General features: G+C 45.2%; 1 protein-coding gene across 1 annotated transcript in view; it reads left to right on the forward strand.

Moving 5' to 3' along the window:
- LOC138284406 (mucin-2-like) overlaps positions 1-12,340 on the forward strand; it is a 1,072,535-nt gene that overhangs the window by 484,993 nt on the left and 575,202 nt on the right. Inside the window, exon 19 of the mRNA XM_069223143.1 lies at positions 866-966. Within this exon, the coding sequence (XP_069079244.1) occupies positions 866-966 (101 nt within the window). The remainder of the gene's footprint in view (positions 1-865; positions 967-12,340) is intronic.

Here is a 12,340-nt window from a genome sequence, read left to right on the forward strand (position 1 = left end):
GAGTGGCCCAGAGTGTGTTGATGATCTTGTACATGAAGTCTTACTGCACCTTTGTATATGTTTCGTATATCGAGCTACAGTCAGCTTTCGTATACCAGATCCTGAACATGGGTCTCACTCAAACCCCACATCTCTGGACTCATCCGGGTGGTCTCACTCACTCCTTGTATGATAAATCTTGTGCATGGTGTTTCACTCCTTCACCATATGTCGTGTCATCTAAATTCACTACTTCCTTTGTCACTTGATTCACAGATGGAGTCTTACCTACTTTCCGTGTACATGGTATCATACCTGACGTCTTGCTATTAACCGTAACCCTGCTATGCTAAGAGGATTATCACTCATTTTCTATGTGGATGATGTATCACTCTCTCTACATATAAATGGCTTGATACAATATATAATCTCACCTGGTCTTTGTATCCATTGCATTGCAAATTATCCCTCACATCTAGAATTTATGTTGTATTACCAGTTGCTTTCCGTCATTGGCCCACTTCCTTGGTTTCATACATGGAATTCCACTCACGTATTAAACCACTTGCCTTTTTATGCATTTCTCTCGCTTCTGAATCTTTTCAGAGATAAAATCTAATTCATTCCATTTCTCCCTTACCCTGTTCACGGAGATCCACTCATTTCCTGTGTTTGACAGGCCCACATAAATTCTCCGATCTTGTTCCCTTGCACACGGATGCTTCCTACCTGTATCTGTGACCTCATATGTGGGGTCTCACGTACCCTCCCAGTAGAGGGTCTCTAAGACAGAACTACACATGTCCTCCCCAGGAGACACACTGCTAAAGCACTTGGATATGACAGCTGCATTGCACATTCATTTGTCTTTCCTTCTCTCTTCTAGAGTGCTTGGCTCCAATGATCTACATTGACTGTGCCAATTCTAGTGTGGGTGCCAGAGGATCCGAGTGTCAAAAGAGCTGCCGTACACTTGACATGGAGTGCGTAAGTGTCCACCATTTGGAACTCAGATTGGTCAACGCAGAGCTCTCCTTTTTCTTTGATATGACTTCAACTATCATAATTACTAGGATAAAATTTTGCTTCAAACTATCACATTTTCTTATTATGAAGCTAATTTGTTTTAGCATTAGATTAATAAGAGACCGATAAAAAGAGAAACATAGTTAATTTGCCGTGATTGTTGCCCGCAGCCACAGACTTTATCCGTGGGACTTAGCTGTGACAACAGACGTTTCGCGTAGCTGTGACTCTCAATCTCTCCTGCATTTTTGTCCTCTAACTTTATTATTATAATGACTGCTGTCCTGGATAGTTTGTGTTGCACTTAGCCTTTCCAGGGCTGTAATATATAAGGAGGCTTAATGATCATGCGCGCCCGCTTTCTGCACCTCTGGGTCACTTTGGTATACCAAGGAGGCTGTAATCACTTGCATGACCCCTTCTGCAATACAGATAGTACCAGAGCACCTGTATAATTGCAGCTTCTTAAAGGGGCATTCCCTCCATTACATAGGGGTGTGGCACCAGGACAATGAGGGAAACATATTGAACTTGCGCCTACCTCGTACTCTGGATGCAGAGACAAAAAGGCCATCAAAAGATGCACTGACTCAGAGAGGAGGTGGCAAACGGCTAGTGCGCCCATCTTAAGTGGAACAGAGAGTCATTTGGACCCACCAAATGCCTCCCCTGTTTGCAGGGGATCTCTGTTCCCCCTTGAAAGTGTAGGCCGGGTCCCGCCTACACCGTGAAAGGCAGACCGGGAGCATTAATCAGCTAGTCTGTCTCTTAATAATTTACTGCCCTAAGGGCAACGCAAGCTCACGTGTGCGGCGAACTGTTCTTGTCAATTGAGGGTGTGTCGTAGTACAAACAGCCACAGTGCATCTTTACTGGATTTGGCCCCCCAGTAGCTTTATTGGACACACACAGCTTGAATGGTATGAGTGACATCCAGCATTTCTGTATCTGGGACTGCTGTCATGTTACGTACTTCTGACACCCACCATGGATGAAATCTGTTACACCCAGCCTTTCCTTCACTCTTAGACGTTCCTTTGTCTGTTATATGCATTCTTGGGCATTTGTGTACCTCCCAGATTTACAGCAATTCTAACACGTGGTCTGGAAGGTATGTGTGATACACACACTTTCACATTTATGTGTACTATCGTAACTCAAACCTGTGACATTTAGATCATTGCTGCATTCTGTAGTTTAGCCTTTGTGTATTTGATATTCATACCATCCTTTATTACGTGCCAGCTTAGCCTTATGTAGTTTTTGTGTAGCGTGTGCTTCTCCGCTACTTTGCCCCTTTGTGCTTTTAAATGGGAAGGTATCTGACTGCGTTTGTGAATTTGCTCGCACAGGATCTACAGTGAGGTTGTTCATGGACAGATCTTCCAAGTATTATTTGTGTTCGGTGTTGTTTAGAGAATTGTGCTTTCGTTGTAGTAGTTTTATCTCAAACTCCCAACTTTTCTTGTATCATTTGTATGGCAGATTTTCTTTCATCAGTGAGACTTACTCTGACTTATTATGCGTGACAGCTAATCCACAGTGTATCCATACCACTGTCACCTCTAGAGACCTGTGTCCATTTAGAACCGAGCCCTTCCCTGGTTCTTGCTTAGGCAAAGATAATGTGCAGTATGAGAGCAGTTTGAGTAGGCAGGCAGTGGTAGCATCCGTAACGAGACTGTGCAGAGTTGCTTCCCATCATTACATACTGGAACTGGCAAGTAGGATGAGACTATAAGTGGCTCTTGTGAACCTGGGAAGTAAATATAGAGCCTAAGAGTGCGCTAGAAGGAGCAATGCAGTAAGGTTGCTCTGTAACAGGGTCTTGTCAGTGTTGCGGTTTACAGATAGGGAGTGCAGATCTCTTCCACCAGCAATCACGGTCTCCCATGAGTACAGCTATAGCTTCAGACAGCCTCCACATTCTAATGTCGCTTGCCTGCTCCATCGTTCATGTACAAGATGTAGCACTAAATGGAAGAGACATGCCGACGCCACAGGCACATCCTCATGCCAACATCTGGCCTTCGTTTGCTGGAGCTTTTTTAAACTAAACTAAAATGAAATTAACTGACAGTGAACTGTATAATAAAACAAGATGCAAAAAGGTGTATGTGCAATACTCTTGAGTTACCTCTTATCTAAGCTAAAATATCAAGAGCAAAATATTGACAAGTATGTATAGGTGTACTATGCTTAAATTCATTATATATGCTAACAATCCCAATTCAGGCGGGATACTCTAATGTTTGCACCTAAAAAAGCGTTATTTTACCTGTCTCCCGCCTAAAATTGCCACTGCTTCTCAGCTTGAAAATGTTGGCATGTATGCTTTATATACATTTGTACTTTGACGGTATACTGTATATATCTTCAAAGTATGTAGGTGAGAAGCTAAGAATAGTAAATCTATAGTTAGCTATACGCACTAACTTTCTTAATATTTCGGTCCTTAATGTTGCAGCTGTGATATTTTGATATCTCAATATTTTACAGTCCATATTCCAGATAACAACCCAAAACGAAGCATAAAAGAAGCTTAACCAACATATTGACAGAGACAGGTTACTCAATTCAGCACTAACATCTCTCTCTCAAATGTTGCTTCATCTCATTCAGGCTATTTCTGTTAAAAGTTGAATTTGCCTTTTACAGTATAGTCAAGTCCAGCAGCAATGGAAACTGCAGCCAACTCTAAAGTAGTTAGGATATGCGTTGACTCAACTAGATGCATCTTGTCTAATAGCCAGTTTCTTGAAAGGTAGAAACCTATTGTTTCTCTCTTGTGGTTCGAAATTATCACCACATAAACGTGAAGAGGGAGAATCAAGTCTGAGTAAAGGCTTGTTCAGCCTTTGATCCATTATAAAAGAGGATAGAGAGGCTTCAATAAATGCTCCAAAACAAATAAAATGAAGCAATATAAACATACCTAGTGTTACATCTGGTGTTATATTCACAGGAAAAATAATTAACATGATTTTCTTCACTTGCAGTTATTCTCCAAGATTCCACATGCCACACTTACTTCTGAAAGCGTGCCCTAACCCCCGTAGTCACAAAATAGTTTAAGAGGTGGTAAGGACATAGTAACCTGGTCCTTGGTGGGGGCATGGCAACCACATACTAGGAAGGTCAATTGAGGCGATAGCTACCGACCTGATTCCAGTATGGAGAGGCATAAAGCTGTCAAAACCCTTTCAGTAGCCAGGATTAGTGGGTAGATAGTGCTGATGTTAAAATTGTGCTGATTTGCTGAAGCTGGTAGCCGTGAAATTTGACTGCGGTGGTTCAGCGCACCACACCGTGATCAGAGCCTCGTGCGCTGAGCTGGCAAGAGTTCACTACTGTGATCCAATAGCACCAGTGATTGAGCAATGGTGGGGGAGGCAGAGAGGCTGCTGAGGCTGGCCTAGTGATGGAGGATTCGAAGAGAATGGCCTTAATGGAGGCATTCTTCCTCCTTGCGAGTATAAGATCGTATGGCTACTGTCCTCTCTCGCACTTCAGGGGTTCTGTGAGTGCAGTCATTTTTCTGCCATCAAACAGAGGCGCACAGGTTGTAGTGATCGTAGCTGCTACTACATGTTGCACAGATAGCATTCTGGTGATACCTTTAATTAATATACTGCTTCAGTTGACAGTAAGTGGACATATATAAATGTACAGATGCAGCTTCGAATAGACAGAGGTATGAGATCAGTTCATCGGGGTTTCAAGCTTTCTGTCTTAAATACATTTCCATGTGATTATTGATAACTGTTTGGTTGCTTACTGCGCTGACACCTCAGTGCTTCTGTGGATGCCCTATGGATAAAAAGATGGGGAAAATAGAGGCTAAGTAGACAAAACTCTCCTTTGAGGGCAGAAAATCTGCAGGAACTCTGCATGCTATGGAGGCTGTCAGCATGGAAGTGGTGGAATCAGAGGTTTCATCTACATCCATAGACAAGAAGAAAAATATCCTGAGTGAATTGAAAAACAACCTTAAGGTGATCGACCAGTGTGCCTTAATAAAATAAAAGCAAATAGGCAATTCACCAGACTAGATGAGGCCGAAGAGGAGTATCTATGACTTAGAGGATGGTAACAAATACTCTAATGATCTGCTAACCCGTTAGTCGCAGTCTCTGGCCAACTCCATGGCAAAATGTGAAGCCTTGGATGCTCGGTCCTTGTGTGATATCATATGAATTGTGGTATTGCGCAATCTGCAGGCTTGGCCAAACTGGAATCTTTTATGGAAACACTGCTACTAGAGACTTTTGACACGGAGAAGTTCTTGCAGTGTTTTACCACAGAGAGTGCCAATTGATCCCATGCTTTGATTCATCACAGGAGGCTCTTCCTCTCCTGATCATTGACAGGCTCCTGAATGTTAACGACAGAGTCCTTATCCTTCAACTGAGCAGACATCATGGTACTGTAGAATAACAAGGTGTAAAGATTTCCTTTTTCCTGTCTTTACGTCTTCAATGCTGTAACCTAGGTGAGCACTCACAGAGTGTTACTTGAGAGAGGCAAGAATTATTCCACGTTTTTCCCAGCTAAATTCTGTGTAAAGTCTGATGATCAGGTCACCTTCTTTAAAGAAGACTTAAAAGTTCGGTGAGAAATATGAAATAAGAAAAAAACCTCTGAAAAATCCGGAGCCTCTCCAGGCAAATCACAGGCTCCTAAAGGTGATGTGGACTAAATAATGGCATTTCACCTATTCAGCAAGGTGGTAGGTTGTGAAACTTAAATTGCTGAAAATATAATTTCTTTTTGTAGATCACCAGGTTGGAACTATTTAAATTATGTATAACTGCATGCTATATTGTCAAGAGGGGATTTTGCAAGGAGGATCTATCAAAGTTCGCAAATGTGGAATCAAGCTGATGGGAGTGATGGTATATGCCTCATTAGGCATTCCATAAAGGTTTGTTGTTTTTTTAGTAACCGCGAGTTATAATAATTGGGGAATCTACATTGCTAGTTAGAGATTACAGTGTGAATATTAGTGGGGATGGAATGAGATTGAGGTACGATTGGTATATTTCGAATTTGTACTACCTAGAACATTAGGGGACTTAACAACACAAAGAAAGCTAATTTGGTACTGGCCTATCGTGATAAATTAAAAATAGATTTTGCTTTCCTGCACGAAAGTCACTTGACCCTAAAAGGTCCTCAACCTTTGTTTTGAAACGAGGCTCCTTCTGATACTTTGTGTCAACTAGTTCCTATGCTAGAGGCATTGGAATACTGATCAGAAAAGCAGTACCTTTGGCATTAGGGCAGGTGTTCCCTGATCCTCAAGGTAGAACCCTTGTGGTTTCTGGCCAGCTGTGTGAGCACCAATTCACCATTGTAAATACCTTTGCCCATAATATAGATTTTCCACAATTCTTTGGCAATAGCCTATTCCCTACATCATTGCAGGAACTCAAGTGTACAACGGAGCACCAATTTTTATCTTGAGGTATGAACTGTCTTGTACTTATCTCTCTCGGATCCTGGAAGATATCTGACAGCAAATACACAAGCATAAGGTTGAGATTATCTCACCAGAAAATGTATAGGCAAAAAAGGTCTGCAACTTGCCATCATGAGTAAAATAAACACATTATTATTACAGCATACAGATTGAGCTCAGTGCAAGGTAAACTTTCTTGAAACATATGTGTTAGTTCGCCGATACGGTGAGGGGGAGCATCCAGAAAGAATCCTGGCACAGTTGATTACATTTGAGCATTCATGTTCACCAATGGTCACTGTCCTACGTATTCGGAGTGGTGTGAGAGTCAAATCTATACAAGAGATTGTAGAGGAGAGTCACATCTAGACAAACTGTAGAAGAATTGATAACCTACTACACAAAATTATACACTTCAAAGGCAACACCTGTACCTGTAGAAATGCAATCATCTGAACAATAGTGCTGTGACGCGGCTGAAAAAGGCACTCCAGGAGTCTCTAAATGGTTCTATTAGTGTTAATTATATATTTATTGACAGTTTCTATGGTGTGGAGGCCTGGATCTGATGTACTTACTGCTGAATTTTACAAACATTGTAAGGATCTGTTAGCCACATTTGGTAAGTGTCTTCAATGAAGCTGAGGAAGCAATAATTAAGGTACTCCTTAAATCGGGAAGAGATGATACTAAATAGGAGTGATATCCACTCTTTCCTTGTTAAATAAGGACAATAAAATTCTGGCTAAATTAATTGCCACCAGACTGTTCCTGTATATGGAGAATCTGGTCTTTCCTGAGCAACTGGAATGTATACCTGGGAGAACAACGTCCAATAATTTGCACATTATTTTGGCTACGATGCAGTGAATATATACTGAGCCTAGAGCAGTCTCAAAATCTATGATGCTGTGAAGGCCTTTGACTCACTAGAATGGCTACATCCTTAATTCAAAGAGAGAATGTTCCACAACAGGGATCATTTGACTAGGAGAGCTCCACTAATATCTTTAACTCGTTTTTTGAAATTTCCAAACAAAAATGTCCCTTCAAAAGTTCATTTTCTTGAGGGGCATACTTGATGAACTTTTGCTTTGTGCAACAGGTTTTTGGAGATGGAAATGTGGTGGCACGTGCAAGCAGCTATGAATTGTATGCATTTATGTATAGTTACAGGGTCAGCCTTAGGGTGGTGTGACTGCCGCAGCCACTTCCTGGCTCTGACTTCAGGGAACAACATGTTTCATATTAAGCTGCTGTGAGTTTCTTGTAGCGCAGAGGGTCATATGCCTGCTGCACAGAAGATGTGCCACACAAGTCACCAAACTATATTGTTTGTGGATCTCCCAGTAGACTACTGTTTTGTCACAGACATATTTTTGTCACTTGCAGTTCATAAATTACGATCCTAGTATAGCACAGTTGTTAGAAATGGGGTCTTTGGTTGGCAACAAGGTTACCCCTGGTCAAGAAAGAACTCTCACTCTAGTCAGGGTAAGTCACACACAATCCAAATTATCCTGTGACCACCCTCTGGTAGCTTGGCACTGAGCAGTCAGGCTTAAATTAGAAGGCAATGTGTGAAGTGTTTGTGCAATAACTTATGCAATAACACAGTAGAAAACCACAAAAATACATCACAGAGTGTTTAGAAAAATATATAGGCCCTCATTATGACCCTGGCGGTGTTGCACCGCCAGGGCCAACGGGGGCGGGAGCACCGCCGACAGGCCGGCGGTGCTCCCTTGGGCATTCCGACCGCGGCGCTTTGGCCGCGGTCAGAAATGGAAAACCGGCGGTCTCCCGCCGGTTTTCCGTTGCCCATTTGAATCCCCCATGGCGGCGCAGCTCGCTGCGCCGCCATGGGGGATTCTGACACCCCCTACCGCCCTCCTGTTCCTGGCTGTTCGCCCGCCAGGAACAGGATGGCGGTAGGGGGTGTCGCGGGGCCCCTGGGGGCCCCTGCAGTGCCCATGCCAATGGCATGGGCACTGCAGGGGCCCCCGTAAGAGGGCCCGCTAGTATTTCACTGTCTGCATAGCAGACAGTGAAATACGCGACGGGTGCAGTAGCACCCGTCGCACCTTCCCACTCCGCCGGCTCGATTACGAGCCGGCTTCATGGTGGGAAGGTCGTTTTCCCCCTGGGCTGGCGGGCGGCCTTTCGGCGGCCGCCCGTCAGCCCAGGGGAAAAGTCAAAATACCCGCCGCGGTCTTGCGACCGCGGTACGGTATTTTGACGGCGGGACTTTGGCGGGCGGCCTCCGCCGCCCGCCAAGGTCCGAATGAGGGCCTTAATATTTATCAGATAAGATGCAGGTCAAAACAATTAAAATGCAATAAGTATATGTTGAGCTATCACTAGAAAAGTGATATAAAGTGTCTTTAGTCTTTTAAAAGCAATAAATGTCTCTTTCAAGCACAAAGGACCTGGTTTGCGTTCAAAATCTCCGCAAAGAACAGCGGAGGAGGAGATGCATGGAAAACAAGGAGGTGTGCGTCGATTTTTCGGGCCGCACACGGCATTGCGTCATTTATTGTTCACGCAGGGATGACTGTGCATCGAATTCCGGTGCTCAGTCGTGGATCCTATTCGGGTTGCGGGGTTTTCAGATGCCCCGGGGATGATGTGTGGATTTCCAGCGCTGACAGAACTAAGTCACAGGGGCTGCATCAATCTGGTGGGTGTTGCGTGAAAATTTCTACCGCAGGCAGGCGCTGCGTCGATTCCTCCCTGGAAGTCGGGCTGCGTCATTCTGGCTCAGCTATGCATCGATCCAGTGGGCCGTGCATCACATTTCTGGTCGCTACGCTGGAGCTGCGTCGATCTTCTTGTTGTGAAGTCGGGCTGCGTTGTTCCGGTTCGGCATGCAGTGAAATTTTCACCGCAATGCAGGCTGTGCGTCATTTCTGGCAGGCGCTGCAGCGATTTCCGCCGCAAAAGGAATCCTTCTTGTAGAGGTGAAGTCTTTTGGGCCCTGAGACTTCAGGGAACAGGAGGCAAGCTCTAGCCAAGCCCTTGGAGAGCACTTCTCAGCACAGCAGGAGAGCAGCAAGGCAGCAGGGTAACAGCAAGGCACCAGTTCTTCACAGAAAGCAGTCAGGTGAGTCCTTTGGGCAGCCAGGCAGTTCTTCTGGGCAGGTTGCAGATTCTGGTTTAGGTTCTCTTCTCCAGGAAGTGTCTGAGTTGGTAGGGGCAGAGGCAATGTTTAAATACCCAAATGTGCCTTTGAAGTGGGGGAGACTTCAAAGAGTGGCTTAGAAGTGCACAAGGTCCCCTTTCAGTTCAATCCTGTCTGCCAGGGTCCCAGGAGGGGGTGTGTCAGTCCTTTGTGTGAGGGCAGATGTTAGAAATGGGGTTTTTGGTTGGCAGTCAGGTTACCCTCTGTCCAAGCAAAAGCCCTCACTCTAGTCAGGGTAAGTCACACACTATCCAAGATTATCCTGTGCCCACCCTCTGGTAGCTTGGCACGAGCAGTCAGGCTTAACTTAGAAGGCAATGTGTAAAGTATTTGTGCAATAAATCATACAATACCACCATATAGCACCACAAAAATACACCACACAGTGTTTAGAAAAATATATAATATTTATCAGGATAATTGTAGGTCAAAAAGAATAAAGTTGCAATGGAAAATTGTAGAAATATCACAGTACAGTGATATAAAGTGTCTTAAGTCTTTAGAATGTAAACAAAGTCTCTTTTAAGCACAAGTACCTGGTTGGGAGTGGAAAAATCTCCTCAGAGGGCCACAAGAGAAGAGGTGCGTGGAAAAAGGGTGTGTGCGTCGATTTCTCCCCAGCACACACGGACTTGCGTCGTTATTTTCCACGCGGGGAAGTCGGCGTCGTTTTCCGGCGCTCGGACAGTCTCTTTCTGTGGATCGCGGGGATTACCAGATGTCCCGGGTCTGTGCGTGGATTTTCCTCCTTGTTCTCCGGCTGCGCGTCGGTCTGCGGGGCTGCGCGTCGAAACTACGATCTCACTGCAGGCGTCGCGTCGATTTCTCCTCTGGATGTCGATCTGCAGGGCTGCGCGTTGAAATTACGATCTCACGGCAGGCGTCGCGTCGATTTCTCCTCTAGAGGTCGGGCGGCGTTGTCCTTGCGAGGCCGTGCGTCGGATTTTCGATCGTCCCAAGAGCGTCGCGTTGATCAGCGTCGGTGTGCGGCATTTTTCTTGCCGCGGAACCAGCGGTGCGTTGAAATTTTCAGCGCACGGAGCGTCCAAGTAAAAGAGAGAAGTCTTTTTGGTCCTGAGACTTCAGGGAACAGGAGGCAAGCTCTATCCAAGCCCTTGGAGAGCACTTTCACAGCCAGACAAGAGTTCAACAAGGCAGCAGGGCAACAGCAAGGCAGCAGTCCTTTGTAGAAAGCAGACAGGTGAGTCCTTTGAGCAGCCAGGCAGTTCTTCTTGGCAGGATGTAGTTTCTGGTTCAGGTTTCTTCTCCAGCAAGTGTCTGATGAGGTAGGGCAGAGGCCCTGTTTTATACCCAAATGTGCCTTTGAAGTGGGGGAGACTTCAAAGAGTGGCTAAGAAGTGCACCAGGTCCCCTTTCAGTTTAATCCTGTCTGCCAGGGTCCCAGTAGGGGGTGTGGCAGTCCTTTGTGTGAGAGCAGGCCCTCCACCCTCCCAGCCCAGGAAGACCCATTCAAAATGCAGATGTATGCAAGTGAGGCTGAGTACCCTGTGTTTGGGGTGTGTCTGAGTGAATGCACAAGGAGCTGTCAACCAAGCCCAGCCAGACGTGGATTGTAAGGCACAGAAGGATTTAAGTGCAAAGAAATGCTCACTTTCTAAAAGTGGCATTTCTAGAATAGTAATATTAAATCCGACTTCACCAGTCAGTAGGACGTTGTATTACCATTCTGGCCATACTAAATATGACCTTCCTGCTCCTTTCAGATCAGCAGCTGCCACTTCAACAGTGTATGAGGGCAGCCCTAATGTTAGCCTATGAAGGGAGCAGGCCTCATAGTAGTGTGAAAACGAATTTAGGAGTTTCACACTACCAGGACATATAACTACACAGGTACATGTCCTGCCTTTTACCTACACAGCACCCTGCCCTAGGGGTTACCTAGGGCACACATTAAGGGTGACTTATATGTAGAAAAAGGGGAGTTCTAGGCTTGGCAAGTACTTTTAAATGCCAAGTCGAGGTGGCAGTGAAACTGCACACACAGGCCTTGCAATGGCAGGCCTGAGACAAGAAAAAGGGGCTACTTAAGTGGGTGGCACAACCAGTGCTGCAGGCCCACTAGTAGCATTTAATTTACCAGCCCTATGCACATAAAGTGCACCTTACTAGGGACTTATAAGTAAATTAATAGTCCAATCAGGTATGATTCAAGGTTACCATGTTTTAAGGGAGAGAGCATATGCACTTTAGCACTGGTTAGCAGTGGTAAAGTGCGCAGAGTCTATAAACCAGCAAAAACAGTGTCCAAAAAGTGGAGGGAGGCAGGCAAAAAGTTAGGGGTGACTACCCTAAGGCTGTCAGGTCTAACATGTGTCCCCCCAGCTGAAAGTGGAGAGAGCTACCCGACCTCCTGGGAGCTCTCATCGCTAAGGCGGAAGTACCTGGAGAGACCATCAGCATTGGCGTGGTCAACCCCTGGGCGATGTTCCACCGTAAAGTCCATCCCCTTTAGGGAAATGGACCACCTCAAGAGTTTTGGATTCTCACCCCTCATCTGCATGAGCCATCTGAGGGGCCTGTGGTCTGTCTGAACCCGGAAGTGAGTCCCAAACAGGTAGGGTCTTAGCTTCTTCAGTGCCCAGACCACAGCAAAAGCTTCTCGTTCAATAGCACTCCACCTCTGTTCCCGTGGTAAAAGCCTTCTGCTAATAAAGACTACCGGTTGATCTCTG

The sequence above is a fragment of the Pleurodeles waltl genome, chromosome 3_1 (genome assembly GCF_031143425.1).
Source record: "Pleurodeles waltl isolate 20211129_DDA chromosome 3_1, aPleWal1.hap1.20221129, whole genome shotgun sequence".
NCBI lineage: Eukaryota > Metazoa > Chordata > Amphibia > Caudata > Salamandridae > Pleurodeles > Pleurodeles waltl.